General features: G+C 42.4%; 1 protein-coding gene across 4 annotated transcripts in view; it reads right to left on the minus strand.

Annotated features, from left to right (window-relative positions):
- The window catches only part of CPNE4 (copine 4), a 626,987-nt gene that overhangs the window by 505,515 nt on the left and 103,692 nt on the right, over window positions 1-17,780 (minus strand). The window contains exons 1-2 of one of the 4 annotated variants that reach the window (XM_086674290.1): window positions 11,073-11,172; window positions 10,786-10,939 (exon numbers count right to left, since the gene is read on the minus strand). In XM_086674290.1, the coding sequence (XP_086530416.1) occupies window positions 10,786-10,838 (53 nt within the window). In that variant the 5' untranslated portion in view covers window positions 10,839-10,939; window positions 11,073-11,172. Of the gene's footprint in view, window positions 1-7,333; window positions 7,830-10,785; window positions 10,976-11,072; window positions 11,173-17,780 lie in introns of those variants that run through there. The other 3 variants (XM_086674292.1, XM_086674291.1, XM_025912953.2) reach the window with 3 other exon arrangements.

Below are 17,780 nucleotides of genomic sequence, written 5' to 3' on the forward strand. Positions count from 1 at the left end.
GGAGACTAAGAAAAACTAACACTTAGTACATACCTGTGATGCAGGTCCTCTGCTACTTTATATAGCTTTATCCCCAAGGAAATAAGGCTCAAAGACATTGAGTAATTTTCCCAAAGCCAAACAGCTATTGAGTGGCAAAGCCAGAATTTGAACCAAGTCCGCTTACCTTCAAAGCTTAAGCCCATATCATAACAAAACTCAGCAAACATTTGTCTTTACCAAATTGCATTGCAACCTAGTGATTTCTTGGCACATTCCTAAATAAGAGTGAGGAAGAAGGAAATAACATCGCTCACGTAGTCAACCAAAATTTTTTGAGCAATGGCTAGATGGCTGGTGCTGTTCGTGGTTCAGCCATGAACAAGACAGGGGCGGGAGTGCTGCTGTCTCCTGAAGCACGAAGTGGGGAGGAAGGGTGAGTGTAGCATGGGCCAGGACAAAGGATGCAGAAACTTCTGTCTTGCTCTAACTCAACCTCCATACAGCTTGTGTGAGTGATTTCACCTTGCTGGGCCTCTGTTTCCTCATCCAAAACAATGGAAGGGGGTGAGCCTAATTTTATAGGATTGTCTAGTTCTTACATTCTTTGATTCCATAAGAAGCATTTCCTTTCCTGTCTCTATAAAATTCAATCAGGCCATGCGCTGTAATTTAATATTATTAGCTGCTCACTCTGCTCTGCCTGCACCAAACCAACTATTTCTACCATTTTCCTCTTATCAGGACTTTCCTCCCAATATGATTCACAGTCAGTGAAGTCACAGAATTCCAACCATGGACTCTAGAAGCTTAGAGATCTACCTAGCAGATAAGATTAACACACATGGCCCAAAGTGCCCATCCCTGGTTTCTTATCAACAAGATCTCACATATAAACCTCCTTGACTTTTCCATTTTGTCACTGAAATTTTTGTCTCTCAGTTACTTGTTAAAATAACTGTACAAAATATAACAAAGACATCAATCAGGTTCCCTGGGCCCCCAGGGTCTCCAAATAACTTAAAAGCTTTTCTGTCGCTTTAAGGATAATGATAAAACATTTCTTTTAACCATTCTCCTTCCGGTATAATTTTTCTTTTTTATTGATATTTATATTGAATACATCTTTTAATATTTTAAAAATAGAATCCTTATTTAGATTGTTCCAGACCCACATTTAGTGGTCAGTTTCTTGTTGTTGCTGTCATTCTTCTACCGTTTCCTTTAAAAATCATTTTGCTGTTTCAAAGGATTAAGTCTACTATATAGTCATTTATCTTATGATATAGATGCGGTTAAAATCCACAGGGCAGTGGTGTAAGCTGACTGGATTTAAGAACCTCTGTTAAACATACACACAAACCTAAGCTCACACTGAGGGAGATCGCCCCCACACCCCAACCCTGATCCTTCCTCTCACTCAGAATCACCCTCCAGACCACGTGTCTTGATATATAGGGAGAAGAAAAAACACCTGAGTGTAAAGGACTTGAGGGACCATTCCCCAGTTTCTCTGAGACAAAGCAAATGACTCTCTTATCTCTTAACCCACATCATTTGTTCATCATCTCTCTCCTTACACTTACCTCCACAGGTTTTAATGCCTGTTCTCACGCACCTGTCTACCCCTCAAGCCTGCACTTCCAAAAACGTGAACATCACACTTATTCCCAGTGCCTAACACAGGTTTTGGCATAAAGGATGTGATCAATTATTATTCAACAGATGGATAAATGAGACCCTTCTGCTGAGGGAGTGGGGGTGTGGAAACAGAAGGAAGTTCAGATGGAAAGGAAAGGATGAAGTTTTGGGAGAACTCTTAAGAGAAGGGACGCAGGAACTGTCATTTGCCTGCCGGCTAAAATACTGGACCGTTTTAAACATTCCAACATTCACCAACCACCACTAGTCCCATTTGCAGACGCTAACACTCATGCAGGTGCACTCTGTCTGCAGCTTGAAAACTATAAGCCCCAAATTTAAACGAGGTTTTTCTGAACCCAGAGTTCTTCCACTGGCAAAAGGTCCTGGTGTCAGGAAACAGAGGGCAGTCAGACTCCAGACAGCCTGAATCCAAAGAGCTGGCGTGCTGTCCAGCCACTGGGCAACCCAAGCAGGCACTGGAAGTGCCCTACTGAATTCTGAAGGCAAAATCCTTTGTCTTCTCCCTGAAGTGATGCAATGTGGACTGGAGAGTCAGAGGCACGGGGAAAACCAGTATTTCATACCTGAGCACATCTTTGAGGTTCAGTCCAACCCCATCCCTGAGCCTAGAAGTCGGGTTCACGGTCCCAGGAGGTAGGCTCTGCCGGTGCTCCGGCGCCCTCTAGCGTCCGTCCACTCTAATGCCAACTCTCTCCCGCCCTTCCCCCTTGCCTCAACAGCTACTGGGGGCTGCCTTCACCTTGGACCCCTGCTAGCCTAATTTTGTTCCTCCTCTCCCTCAAAGCCCAATGAACTGAGCTGCAGAGGTTTGGAATCTTTTGGGTAAGGAAGGTCTTTTAGTCAATACACCTTAAACCTGAGAAGGTTTCTAGGCTTAACCAGAAATACTGTATTTTTCCCTTGATGTTTCCAAGGAGAAATGTTTCTAGTTTTCTAAGTAATAAGAAGTACAAAGTTAGAAATATTATGTTGAGCCAATGATAGAAAAACACTTTAGAATGTGTTCTTTTTGAATGGACCTTTAATTTAAAACAGGAAAAAAAGATTCCCCTGTGAGTTCCTGGAACTATAAACACTCATAAAATCTCTTTGTTTACTTTATTGATTCAGTTATGACATTTAAAGTAGAAAACCTAAGACTGTGCATGAACAATTCTTCACAAAACATGTACATTAACAGAGATGGCTGCAGACAATGATTTTGTACAAATTTAATCACATCTATTGGGTAAATATTGCACTGACTCCAACAGAGAGCAAAGTAGTAAGTCCCAAGCCTGCTCTTCCAAATACTGCAATGGAGGTGGGAGCCCCCCACCCCACCATCCCCAACTCAGTAAAGATTATCAGTGCACATGGCACCAGACACTGGCGCCACTACAGTCATTATCTCCAGGGAACTCAAGTCTACATAGAGAGAAAGGAATAATCAGGAGGGTTGTTGAGTGAGTCCCCTGACCTTGAACAAGCTCTCCAAGGTTTAGTTTCCACATCTATCAAATTAAACAGCTAGAGTCAACAGATTATCCCCAAGCTCTCTTCCAGTTCGAGAGTCATAGATTCAAAGAGAAACAGTTGTTGTCCAAGTTGAGAAATAAACCCACCACAGGCCAACCCTCAGTTGGTTCCCTCACCCCTCGGAGTATACAAAGTCATAGGACTGGAACGAACCTTCCCACATAAGCCTTCCTTACCACTTTCTTCAACTTTCCAATACTTGCCTTCAGGCCTTCAGTATTTACTGATCTAAAAGCTAGTGGTTCTCAAGAGACTTTCCAAAAAATACAACAGCCAAAGAAAGAACTTTTTGGGATTTGCCAGCTTAGAAAAAACATATACTATATATCATATATATTTAGTAATTCATAGACTAAACAGAAAGCTCCCACGTAAATGAGATTTCTAGTACAGAAAAGACTAAAAGTATATGTAGGCACTATGACGTTTTTATACTGCAGCCACAAGTGTTAGTAGATATCCCCTGACTGAACTGAGTGCTGAGGCCTGACTACATACTGTCTACTTCCGATATCATACAGAAGACAGCACATCATGCCTGATCCATTGATTGAGCTTGATTTCAGACTTACCACCAACCTCCACATAAACACCTCATCCAAAAAATGGATTTGTAACTCCAAACCACTTATTTTCATAACACGCTTCCCTCAAAAGAAAAACCATTATAGAATTTTTAGGACATCCTAAAAAAAACTTAAAGTCCTGTAATCTGTTATTTACTATCTACGTGCAGTCAGGAGAAAGGCAGATTCAATGCAACTCTATTATTATATGCTGGAAGGTCAGTGCTAATGCACTATAGGATAGTGCTGAACCACGTGACATTTTTATTTTAAATGCATTTTAAATTTCCTGTCTTGATATTTTGTGACTCCGGTGTACTGACTACCGTTGCCAAGGCAATATGACTTTGGGTGACCGTATGGATCCAAAGGGGTTTTTGTTTTGTTTTAAAATATTAACAAGACAAAAACGGAAAGACCAAATACAGAGAACAAATTTAGCCTTTTTCTTCTTCAAAATGCATGAAATACAGATCTTCTGGCCATATCTCTGATTAAAAATACAAAGACTCATGAAGTGACTTTCCCAATTAGTGTAGAGCCTTTTTCCCAATCTAGCAGGTTGAGGCCATCAAAGCACTCTTCTCACTCTTTGTTCTGGATTCAGATGCCCATGAAAGTGTGGGGCATTAATGACACACACATTGACTATTCACGTCCAACATGTTTACTTCCAAATGGAAAAGTCCTTTATGTGAATAAAAGTGGCCATAATGATCCAGAGTGTTATACTTCAGAAAAAAAGGCTTGGTGCAAACCATATGAAAACATTCAGTTGGATACCAAAAGATTCAAACACAGGTGAGAACAAAGATTCCACTATTAACCCACTTTTTTTCTGTGGTTATTTTTTATAGTCAGCATAATCTTAAGGTTTTCAGTTATGGTGGACTCAAATCATCTGGTGATAGGAAGAATCAAGCTCATATGTATATATATTTTGGAATACTACATAAATCTTCTCTGGAAACAGGTAACACCTTTGCTTTCTACTAAATGGAATGAGGTATGTTTTAATCAGAAATCCACATGCAGATCAAGAAACACTTTAATACAAGATACCTCTTAATTAAAACCTCTAAATGCAGGATTCCCCTAAAAAAAATCAATATTCAAGCAAAATGCCATGTTGCTACCAAAGACCTAGAGATAAACTGGAAGTCTTTTAAGTACAATTAAAATACAATGCACAAACCTCAGAGCTACTATTTTTAAAGAAATACTTAGAAGCTCTAGTAAAGTGGTTGTCTCATGCTGGGAAACTCACTAGACCCCATCTGGGCCTGTTTCCAATAAATTCCACTGGAAGTGTGTCTGGAAAATTAAAAATGAGGCTGACCACTCACAGGAAAGGTATAGATTTGATGGCCATGAGAGTTCTCACATAGTATTACATGAGTAGACCTTTGATTACATTATAGGCAAGTTCTTCTCACCCAACCATTCAAAACTGTCTAGGATTCAACATCCGCTCCTGCTATGGACTGATACTTCCTTTTATGTAATGCTCAGGGGAAATCACCTAGTTTTGATGTGATTTGAGTTTGATCTTGTGAAGCTGTCAGAATCTTTCCATCAGAGATAAACGAGGAGATTCTGGCCTTCATTAGTATGCACATTAACACAGGTGTCCTATCTGTATTTGCCAACCCTCCTATTTTTATCCACTTCCCTACATGTGAATACCTTTGACCTACTCTGAGCTCAGCCCCCTGATCTGCTAGAGTAACTCTGCCAGTCTTTCTTTAAAATAGACAGGCCAATAAAACTAATTTAACCTGGGAATGGCAGCTTAGTAAGGGAAATGAAAACATCAGAAGTTATCTAATCACAGCAATAGCCGTCCTGAGCTGGGTCTTATCTGCTGAGTAATAAAAAAGAAACAGGACCTTCCTAAACTTGAAGGGCATCAAATAAAAGAAGTAAAATTCTTGCTGGCCTTTGGCTCTTGGGGGGATGTGCTATGCAGTTTAACCAGTGTATACTAACTACAAAACATTGCCATGGATTCGAAACACCTGTGCTCCAGGACAGTTGATTTTTTCGGAGGGGGGGAGGGGTTGTTTTGACCTAAAGCCAAAAAAAAAAAAAAAAAAATCTACACCTTTGAGAATAGGGATTAAGAGGGCAGTCGAAGGAAGGAATAGAGAGAAAAGGATATTTCATTTGAACTTAAGACAGTTTTTCCATTAAGACTAGACTTCAGTATCAGTTCAAGAACACTTTAAACACCTTGGACAGCTCAAAAATGCTGTTTAGGAAAACGAAAACCACGTGAGCCAAGAACAATCAAGAGCAGTGCTTCAAAAATCCCTGGCAAAGCAACAAAAAGAAACAAGAGGACTAGAGGTTGGTTTTGCATAGTTCTGAGCACAGGTGCAATGGAACAGATGTATCTCTTCCCAAAAGGCACCGAAATCCTGTAGCATCAAGTGGGTCAGTGTGTGGGGGGCGGGGGTTCTCTCCAGATATTTCTCTCGCAAAGTTTCCCTGGACACTCATTCCTCCCTACTCCCTCACCCTCACTACTCTGCTCACCTTTCTTTCCTCCACCTCCTGAACCCCCACGGCATGCATTTCCTAAACTCGTGCACCACGGATCATCGCTGCAGTCTGCGATGTCTCCTGGAGCCTGGCAAGTTCTGGGACTGGAAGCCAGTCTTGCAACGACGTCGGTGGGGGGGGGGGGGGGGGGTGGCGCGGTCGGATCTGGAGAGCTGGATGGGACCTGGAGCCTTAAAGCCGAGCCTCTTTCCTCAAGAGGAAGGAGGAGTGCATCTTCCTAAGAGTATTTCTCGGTGTTCAGCCAGCTCCCCACTGCATGGTCATCAACACTCACTTGACTCGGCGTGGACCGCCCCGAATTGTCTCCCTGGATTCCGCCCTAACAATTCACGAGCTTCTGTGATACACAAGGGGTCCCAGTCTCTTTGGTCGGCCGTGGCTAGCGCTTCGGTAGTCCCTCCGGTCCCACCCCTGGCCTCCTCCCCCTACTCCCACCTCCCCCCCCCCCCACACTTTATCTAACATTAGAAGGAGCGTGGAGGGACTTGGCTGAATCGAGGGACTCGCAAGCCTACTGATTAGTTTTTAGCTGGAGAGCCTCGACCACAATTACATATTATTGGGACCTACTGGGGGTGAGGGGGAGTTGAGAGGCTAAATCCAACAGCAGCTAGGTCAAGCCACTGGCCACTGATACAGTTTCCCACAGCTGTCTCACAGTCAAAGGGGAAGCTGCAACTTCAGCCAGGACTCTGCTCCCGGCCCTCTCCCCGATTTCTAAAACAGCCATGTCCTCCCCACTCCAGGACTTCCAGGACCCGCTCCCCAGCGGGTGCGCTGCGGTCCCCTCCGTAGGGTTGCTCCCGACGCCGCGCGCCCCACCCCACCCGGCGAGCGGAGGGGAGATGCAAGGGATGAAAGTTCCCTTGGATGGAAGACGGCTCGTAGCTGCGTCTTCAAACAACAGCGATGATAAACAAGCCACTCTGAGCGAAACCCGGGGCGTCTCAAAAGTTGGTCTTGCTACGCAGCAGCCCCGAAGGACTTTGCCTTCCTAGCGCCCCAAGAACACAGGAATGACAGAGTTGGTGTCTACTTACCTGGAGGTGTCAACCTCGAAGAGTAGGAAGAGAATCGAGTCCGGGACAAGGTGTGTCCCACCCCTAGGACGCAGACAGAATCCGGCTTTGGAGTGGAGGTGGTTGGTGGTGTAGTTGGTGGTGGTGTGAGGGGAGTCGGACGCTCTCCCTCCTCGTCCCCTGAGGCCAGTTTAGCAACAGCGGACGGAAAAGATGCAGAGAGGGGAGTTTGGTCTCTCCGGAAACCCCGACTCCATCCTTGGAGATGGGGGCTGGGGAATGGGTGGGAATGTTGGGGGTGGAGGCTGAGCTCCCAGTTAACTCAGAGAGTCGAGGGGAAGGTACGGGGGGAAGCGGGAGGGAACCGAGAGGAGACGGAAGGAAGGGAGGGAGGAAGAGACGGGGACGCGAGGGTGGCGGGGAGATAGATGGCAGCTTCTCAGAGAGATTTCCACCTTCTGACGAAACCCATGCTCCCGGCAACCGGCGAGATACTAGTTGGGAAACCTCGGCGCGAGCGCCCCCTGGGGGGTTCCGGCGGAGGCGAGCCCTTGGCCGGGGAACTCGAGTCCGCGGCCCCGCCCAGCGCTGGCACTGGGCGGGGGGCGCGCCGCACGGGCCCGCCGCGTCCAAGGTCCCGCTGCCCGCTGGGCTCTGTCGCTCACGCCCGACTCCTGGGGACCATAATTGAGTTCTCCCAAGGGCTCAGACCTCATCTCCATTGCAGAGTAAAGCGCTAATATCTGGGAGAGGGTGGGAGTGATAGTTCTTTTTGCACACATTCAAGGAAACTTCTTGGATGGATGCTCAACCGCCACCAGAGATGAAGAGATTGCTCACCTCTGTATCTTCAGGGGCTCACAAAAGTGCCCGGCATATGGTAGGAGGGTAATATTTATTTTTTAGTAAATGAATGCATGAATAATTGACTGGAGGAGACTTTTCTTCATCACATGTCTTCCTGAATACATCCATCTCACAAATAAGTATAAGATACAGAAATACTTAGAGAGTACTGTATTTAAAAATAGATATAAACATGCTGTCTTATGTAAGGGGTAACCACTGCCACATGTTACGAAGCACTTGAGGAAGCCAGTATGGCTTTCCTGCTCCAAAACTTATTCAAAGTCAAATTCAGATGAATGAGCAATGGAAGCACACACTGTGCATGGTATCTGTTTCTGCAACAGCAGATAAACCAGACAACTATTCTGTCAGCATATTGCCATGCCATATCTCCCAAGTATTGTCAGAATCACAAATTGGACTTCAGAATGCAATCCAGGGTCAGAAGATGCTGTCTCTGACATTGGGATGACACAAAGGATGTTACAATAGAATATGGACAGGAATACGGGGAGATAGGAGTGGAAGACCCCTCTTCATGTAAAGAGGTTATCAGCCAGGAACTTTTCACCAACGCCTGAGTTCTCGATTTCAAAGAGCAGTGAAGGCAAAATAATACAATAAGGAGCAGGTGCCCCACTAATGGTTCTATAGAGGCAATTAGGAAGGTCTTTGAGAGGCAGGGGAAGAACCTTCAGAAAGATGATGATGATGATGATGATAATAATAATAATAATAATAATAATACAATAATAAATTTCTTCCTTCAGCTTGCCTCTCAAAACCTTCTGAACTGGGATAACACTAAACCTTGACCCCAGGATCTTAGGGAGCTTGCCTGTACACTGAAGCTCCTTTGATTGACTTTGATTTGAAAAACTTGGGTCATGTGGCTACACGTGAGCCCATCGATATGCCCTGGGATATGGGATTGCATTGAAGCACCAGGCCTTCCACAGCATCTGGGAGCATTCAGTGTGCTCTGTAGCACTCCCAGAGCCAGAGCAGAGCACCAACTGATCCCCATCAACTGAGAGTAAAACACTGGGATGGTTCTCCAATGTGGTTTCAGGATCTTCCTACCAGGCATGGAGGGGACGGATGCCGAGCGGGCAAAAATCAGCCTATGTTCGTTAAATGTAAAAATATTAAGTCAGAAAATATTTCTCTCTTTTTTTAATGTTTATTTTTGAGAGATAGACAATGAGTAGGGGAGGGTCAGAAAGAGAGGGAGACACAGAATCCAAAGCAAGTTCTAGGCTCTGAGCTGTTAGCACAGAAGCAAGTTCCAGGCTCTGAGCTGTTGTTAGCACAGAGCCTGATGTGGAGCTTGAACCCACAAACCCTGAGATCATGACCTGAGCCAAAGTCAGACGCTTAACTGACTGAGCCACCCAGGTGCCCCAGAAAATATTTCTTTCAGGTTTAATTAAGTAGCCTCATGGCACCTGGGTGGCTCAGTTGGTTAAGCTTCGTACTTCAGCTCAGGTCATGATCTCACAGTTCCTGAGTTCAAGCCCCGCATTGGCCTCTCTACTCTCAGTGCAGAGCCTGGTATGGACCCTCTGTCTCCCTCTCTCTCTCTGCCCCTCCCCTGCACTTCCTCTCTCTCTCAAAAATAAATACACATTAAAAGAAAAAAAAAGCCTCAGTTATGAACTCGAAGTTTGAACTGAATTGATCTTGCAAAGGTGAAGGGAAGAAAAAGGAAAGTCCTCATGCATTTCTTTGCATGTTGATTTTGTTCCCTGAAATTTAAGTCCCATGAAGGCAGATGATAGTCTGTTTTGTTGTCTTCTTTGTGATTGTGACCCCGATGCCTGGTTCGATGTCCATCACTTAGCAGGTGGTCAGTACACATTTGTCAAATTAAATTAAAAAAATACTTTAGAGATCATTTAACACAAAACTCTTACAGGTGAGAGAAAAGAAATTAAGATGTACTGAGCATGTACTATTTCCAGACAATCTGTTAGGCACTCTATTGACCATCCCATCGAATTTTCTGAACAACCTGCCAGGTAGGTTTTATGATATCTACAACAAACCTGGCATTTGAATGGTCAGGAAGACCAGACTAGGGAACACAACTAGTTAATGAGAGAACAGGGAATACTAACGGAAGCAGGCTCTGAAGGGACAAGTAAGAATGGCTGAACACATGAACCATGGAGCAGAATAGAGTCAGAACCCACAGGGAAGAATCCAGTACAATCATCTCTGGCCCCCATGTTAAAAGCAGAGACACACAAACTAAATGCAATGCCACAACTTATGACAAATATGGTTTCCTCTGCCAGCAGGCTGCAGCTCCCTAATTAGAAACAAACAGTCGCCCGCAAACCAGTGTGCAGAACACATGTGCAGCTTTTTTTCCAGAAACTTGGATATTTTTTTCTCAAGTCATGACACTGAAGGTAATTTCAAAAAGACTCTTCGCAGGGCACATAAAGCAGAATTTACTCCCACCTCTCATATAAAATCAACAGCTCGTCTCTACAAATGAAGATAGATAACCAGCTAATGAACTATGGTTGCAGTTACTGTCTCCACAGCAAGTTGCTCACCAGCTGGAGTCCCTTCAACAATTGTGACATCAACATCCCCTTATTTGTATCACTCACCTCCTTCCAACTCTCCTTTTCATGGATTCGGAGCTGCTGGGTTCTACAGCCATAGTCAAAATGATCTAAATCCAAGCTACAGAGTCACGGTGCCACTGGTGTTCCCAAGCCGCGAAGGAGGCTCCAGCTCTGAGTGGATTCACTCGCCGGGTCTCTGTTTGATAACATAAGGGGAGACATCCGCTCACTGTCCTATGCCAATATGAAAGGCACTCCACCCATCAGTGTGACAAGGGAAATGCTGGAATGGAGCCAGAGAACAAAAGGGAAGAAATGTGGATTCTTACCAATGCAGTTGATACCATTTTTTAAGGGTAGCAGATGATGAAGGGGAAAAACAGGCAGGGAGTCAATGCCCTGCATTAAAAACCCTGTATCCATCCCTGAGTGAGTCAGGGTGAGCATTTTGTTTTGAAATTGAATTTCTGTTTTCTTTTTTTCTTTCAAGCTGTAGGATGGTAACATACTCAACTAGTCAAAGGGATGGCTGGAAATAACAGGATTTATTTTTGAGGCTTTGGATCAAATGAAAAACCTTGCATTCCCCCCACCCCCACCCCAGAGTTACTTATAGCTCAAAATGTGTTCTTTTTTTCTTTTTCATGTGATTTTGAAAAGTGACTGATAGGTCTTCCTCTGTGTTTATGTATGTGCCTGAGACAGGTTGTATTACTGGAAAGCAGAAAGGACAGCTCTAAGAAAACCCTTCTAAGATGCTAAGGGTCAAGAAAGAACTGATAACACATGTTCCAAGCTGACCAGGGACCAGATCTTCCACTGTCAGCGCTTCCTCTATATGGGCGGCACTCTGCGTGACCCTGGTGCCTCCAACACCCATCAGTAGGGCACAAGCTAGGCAATGAAGGAGTGCCTTATACTTCTGTCTGCCAATAGGTGGCATCAAAATCCCTCTAGCCTTTCTTCATTGCATTAAAAAAAAAAAAAAAATCAGGCAGAGATCATTTTCTGAGATTTCGCATTTTGCCACAAGTGGTGTTTTAAAGGACACTAAATCAGCTATTATTTCAAAGCAGGATATACCATTTAACTCTTAATTAGACCTCTCAGTCACCTCTGTAAGCCTCAGTTTCCTCATTATGAAAAGTAAGTATTTGAACTGAACTCGAGCTCTGGGATTCTGCTTTTTAGCCACATAATGTCTGCCCAACCACACCACCCATGTTTCTGATAAACCCATTAAGAGGTCATTCCTTTGGGTCTAAGGAATGTTAGTATGTATCTATCACCCTGCTGAAGAGGCTGCTATTTGCCTAGCCTATGATAATTTTTGTTTGTTTGTTTTTCCTTACTAAGAAAAGCACAGTTTCATGGGAGGTGGCCAATGTGCTCAGCCCCAAACCCACATTACTCGGGCTTTCTTGCAGATAGGATAGTCATGTGACGAAGGTCCAGCCCTGCACTAACAAGGTAGCCACCAGACACATGTAGCTACTTAAATTTAAATTTATTAAAATCCATTTAAATTACAATAAAGTGAAACTAAAAATTCATTTCCCCAGTCATACTAGCCACATTAGAAAATAATTATTTTGGGGGTGCTTGGGTGGCTCAGGTGGTTAAGCATCCGACTCTTGACTTCGGCTCAGGTCATGATCTCACAGTTCACGGGTTCGAGCCCCACATCAGGCTTCGCACTGTGAGTGAGGAGCCTGCTTGAGATTCTCTCTTCTCTCTCTGCCTCTTTCTCTATCAAAATTTTAAAAAATTATTTTGGGCTTAAAGAACAAGAAATGTATTTTCCTACAGTTCTACAGGATGGGTGTCTCAAATCAAGGTCCAACAAAATTAATCTTTCTTTCTCTTTCTTTCTTTCTTTCTTTCTTTCTTTCTTTCTTTCTTTCTGTTTTCATTTGAGTATAGTTGACACACAATACTACATAAGTTTCAGGTGTACAACATTGTCATTCAGCATCTTCTCTATACATTATGCTATGCTCACCACATGTGTACCTATCATCTATACCATACGCTATTATAATATCACTGACTATATTCCTTTCACAGTGCCTTTTATTCCCATGACTTATTCATTCAATAATGAGGAGCCTGTATCTCCCTCTCCCTTCACCAATTATGCCCATCCGCTTATGCCCCTTTCCTCCAGCAACCATTGGTTTATTCTGTGTATTTATAAATCTGATTTTGCTTTTTGCTTGTTTGTTTTGTTTTTCAGATTCCACAGGAGTGAAATCATATGGTATTAGTTTTTTTCAGACTGACTTATATCATATAGCATAATACCGTCCAGGTCCATCCATGTTGTCACAAAGTGCAAGATCTTATCCTTTTTTATGTCTGTGTAATATTCATGTGTGTGTGTGACATCTTCTTTATCCATTGTTCTATTGATGGACACTTAGGTTACTTCGATATCTTAGCTACTGTAAATAATGCTGCAATGAACATAGGGGTGCACATATCTTTTCAAATTAATGTTTTTGTTTTATTTAGGTAAATACCCAGGAAAAATATTAAATCATATAATATGTCTATTTTTTATTTTTTGAGGAAACTTCATATGAAGTTTACATTCCTACAAACAGTGCATGAAGGTGTCTTTTCTCCACATTCTTGCCAATACTTGTTCTTTCTTATCTTTCATTTTAGCCATTCTGACATATGCAAGGTGATATCTTATTGTGGTTTTGATTTACATTTCCCTAATGATTAGTGATATTGAGCATCTTTCCATGTGTCTGTTGGCCGGCCATTTGTATGTCTTTGCAAAAATGTCTACTCATGTCCTCTGCCCACTTTTTAAAATTTATTTGAGAGAGAGAGAGAGAGAGAGAGAGAATGGGGGAGGTGCAGAGAGGGAGACACAGAATCTGCGGCAGGCTCCAGGCTCTGACCTGTCAGCACAGAGCCTGACACGGGGCTCAAATTCACAGATTGTGAGATCATGACCTGAGCCAAAGTCAAACGTTTAACCAACTGAGCCACCCAGGCACCCTTTTTTCTCCCCTTTATTAATCAGATTGATTTTTTTGGTGTTGAGTTGCATAAATTTTTTATATATTTTGGATATTAACCCCTTATTTGACATATCATTTGCAAATATCTTCTTCCATTCCATAGGTTGCCTTTTTGTTTTGTTGATGGTTTCCTTCCCTGTCACACTAGCCACACTTTAAAAGCTAATTGTCATAACGGGCTAGTCATCTCAGGTCACATACAGAACATTTCCATCATTGCAGAAAGTTTTACTGTGCAACACTGGTCTACCTGTTGAGATGGCAGTGGAAGTTATAGAACAGTTTCTATGACAGTCTTCCAAGGGAAGAACAGACTGACTCAATAGACATGTACCTTTATTTCCTTACCCACTTACCCTTCCCTTCCTTTTGCCTGAAGGTGAAGGTAGGTCAGCCATCATGTGACTATGAAGCAGCAGTATTTGCCAATGCAGGCTAAGCAGAAGGAAAAAGGAACTTGGGTCTTTGATAATAACATGAAGGCAACCACCTTATCATCAATTTTATTATGAGAAAAATCAAACTACCAATTGATTCCAGCCATCATTTTCAGCATATTATAACAGCCAAGTTTTGTGTCTAACTGAGGTACCTTCAGAGAGTTAAATGGTTAGTTTTCTATTAATGACTTTGGATAAACAAGTTTCTTCCCAGTTTCCTTTACTTTGGACAGAATAGAGGACAAGATCTTGGCTAAAAGAAACAAAACAATGTATGTACCCACAATAAGATAATTCTTTTTTTTTTTTTTAATTTTTTTTTTTAACGTTTATTTATTTTTGGGACAGAGAGAGACAGAGCATGAACGGGGGAGGGGCAGAGAGAGAGGGAGACACAGAATCGGAAACAGGCTCCAGGCTCTGAGCCATCAGCCCAGAGCCTGACGCGGGGCTCGAACTCACGGACCGCGAGATCGTGACCTGGCTGAAGTCGGACACTTAACCGACTGCGCCACCCAGGCGCCCCAGATAATTCTTAATCATTCATTTCAACATGCCAAATGGGACATAAGGGAGGAAATGGGACATTAATGATACCCAAAAGAATTGTCCTGTATTTTATAGTTTGGCTCAAGAACAGTTATGCATTTTCCTGAAGATGTTGGTAGATGTCTAGAGAAAAAGAAAACAACTGGCTGAATGATTTAAAGAAAATAGAGAAAATAAATTTAAAGAAAATTGGCTGAATAGTTTAACAACATTATCATATTTAAGTCTCGTGACAACCTAACAAGGTAAGTATCTTTTTTGTTTTGTTTTGTTTGCATTAACAAACTGAGACCTTGTCAAAATCTACATAGTTAGTTTTAGAGAGGAGTTTCAAATCCAAGTCCATTTGGCTCTTGCCACACCTGCATAATGAAATTCTCCTGGTGAATAGATGTCATCAGATTCTTACTTATTTCAAGGGTCTCATTCCATCCTCGGTATCACTTTCATCATGGTTTTGATTTTTTTTCCACCACAGAAAAGACTAATGATATTTATCTTTATAAGCTATAGAAATTGACCTGACAGGTTAGAGCAAAAGGCTTTCCAAACAAGGAAATTACACAAGGTCTCCACGTCAAGAGCAGGCATGGCCTGATCAAGGAACCTAAAGTAACTGAATAATCCATTATATCTGGGGCAAAAAGAGGGAGAAAGGAGCAAAGACTGGAGCAAACAAGTAGGCTGGGCCTGTACAAAGGGTCCTGTAAGACTTACTTAAGAAGATTTAATTTTATTCCATGAGTCACTTATTCCCAAATCTTGAAAGAGATTACAGAATTTTTCTTAACCCATGGTGAAATGAGAAAAACAAGAAGTTTTTTTTAACAGCTATATTTTTAAGATGATCTCTTCATTTTTTTTTTTTCATTTAAATCTTAGTCACTATATTCTTATCATTGTTTGTGAGGTCTTGTCATTTTTTAAATGTCCTTACTTGGAGCACCTGGGTGGCTCAGTCGGTTAAGCCTCCAACTTTGGCTCAGGTCAAGACCTCACTGTTCATGTGTTCGAGCCCCATGTCAGGCTCTGTGCTGACAGTTCAGAGCCTGGAGCCTACTTCGGGTTCTGTCTGTCTCTCTCTCTCTCTTAAAAATAAATAAACATTAAAAAAATTAATAAAATAAAATGTTCTTACTTGGTAAAATATAAGTACTTATGAGCCAAGGGCAAACCAAGAAATGTGCTTTGGGATCTGTTCTGTGAAAATCTAAACATTTATAAATCAGTAGGAGGTCATGAGAAGACATTGAAGAATGTTGAGGAGGCAGTGGTGATCAAATATTAGTGTTAAATTGAGGCAGGTTAGAGAGGGAAAATGTTAGTGTTGGGGAAACCCCAGAACAAGATGTCTTTTCATTGAATTCATTCACTAGATATGTATTGAGCACTATTGTGGGGTTAAGGATACAGGGATAGACTGGACAGGAAAGGTCTCTGCCCTCAAGGAGTTGTCAGTCAAGTTGGGTAGACAGTAAATGAAAAAGAATGATATTGACAGTCGTACTGAGAGGAGAATGAGAAAGAAAGGAAAAGAAGAATTACTACAGATTGTAAAAACAAAGTAAAAGGGTGATGAGACAGGGGTAACTGGGAAATGCTTCTTTAGACAGGATCATAAAATAAAGAAATAAAGAAATAAATAAAACACCTCTATCTACAGAGAGAACATTTAAGCTGAACACTAACAAGTAAGAAATGAACATGCAGACAGGAGGAAGAGCATTCCAGAGATGGGGAGGGGGAAGGGGGGGAAAAGGCTCAGAGGTCAAAAGTCTATTTACATTCTTAATGGTCAGCTTTAAGAGTTTGGACAACAGAGGCAGTTACAGCACATGAAACTTCTTCAAGGGAGAAAGAGAAAGGAGGGATCAAAAGGATGTGAGGAGGCTTCAACAGGATAGAGGACTTATCTTGTTAGTTACATTAATTAAACACCTTCCAAGCATCTAGTCTGTGCCAAACACCTGCCTAGGTCCTGGGATTGACAAAACATTCAGGATGTTCTTCAGGATTGTATCATCCAGCGCAAAGCATAGAACAGAAAGTGAATCCGGCAGGCGTAATCCACAGGAGCCCCTGGATGGGAGTTTACTTTCATCCCATAGACTAAAGACAAGATCAGCTTCCACTGACATCAATGGAAACCAAGACCTCTGGTCAATGAGCTCAGGCAACCAACATGCAGAGGGTCATTTCTGGAAGAGTGAATCCAAATGTTCACAAAGGAGATTTAAAGGAAGAACAGGATTAGCTTCAGCAGAATCCCTTCCCTCATAAGAACTTCTTTCCCACTGCTTCTGTTTTCTTGACAATTCTTCAGGTTTGGCCACCATGAATAGTTACATTTTGGGCCAAATATTTTCATCTATGCTGTTGGTTGTGTTATCTTGTTTACTCCTTGCAATAATTCTAGGAAACATCACTAGGGCCATTGTGTAGATAACACCTTTGACAAACGTGTACTCCTTCTGATCGAAGATAACTTCTGACGTGTGCAGGTTGCCCCAGGAAGGCCACCCGCTTCCTGAGTCACAGAGTGGACCTCTGTATGGCAGAAGACACTGGCTCCGATGGGAGGAAGGTACATGCCTATAATACGAGTGGACCAGGCCACAAGGCCCTCAGGGCCAGATTCTAGAATGAAAGTGTCTTCCTCATATGGCTCTTGTGAGGCACTATACAGAGTTTCTAAACCACATACACATAAAGATACTTTTAATTATTAAATTAAATCTTACTATATATTCTGCTTTGCAGCCTACATGTTTTTGTAGGTAATATCTAAAAATATTAACCTATATCATAATTTATAATGGCTATGAACTATCCCCATATGTGAATGTAATAAAACATGCTAAACTAATTCTCTGTTTGGGGGCATTTGTTTCCAATTTCTCAATACTGTATATAATGCTTCCATGAGCATGCTTTTATATCACGTACCCCTGATGTAATGTGACGAGAACACCACGCAGTGTACCTCTGTGGTATTCTTTCCAAAAATCCA

Source organism: Puma concolor, chromosome C2 (assembly GCF_028749965.1).
Source record: "Puma concolor isolate L17-30 chromosome C2, mPumCon1.1.hap2, whole genome shotgun sequence".
NCBI classification, from domain to species: Eukaryota; Metazoa; Chordata; class Mammalia; order Carnivora; family Felidae; genus Puma; species Puma concolor.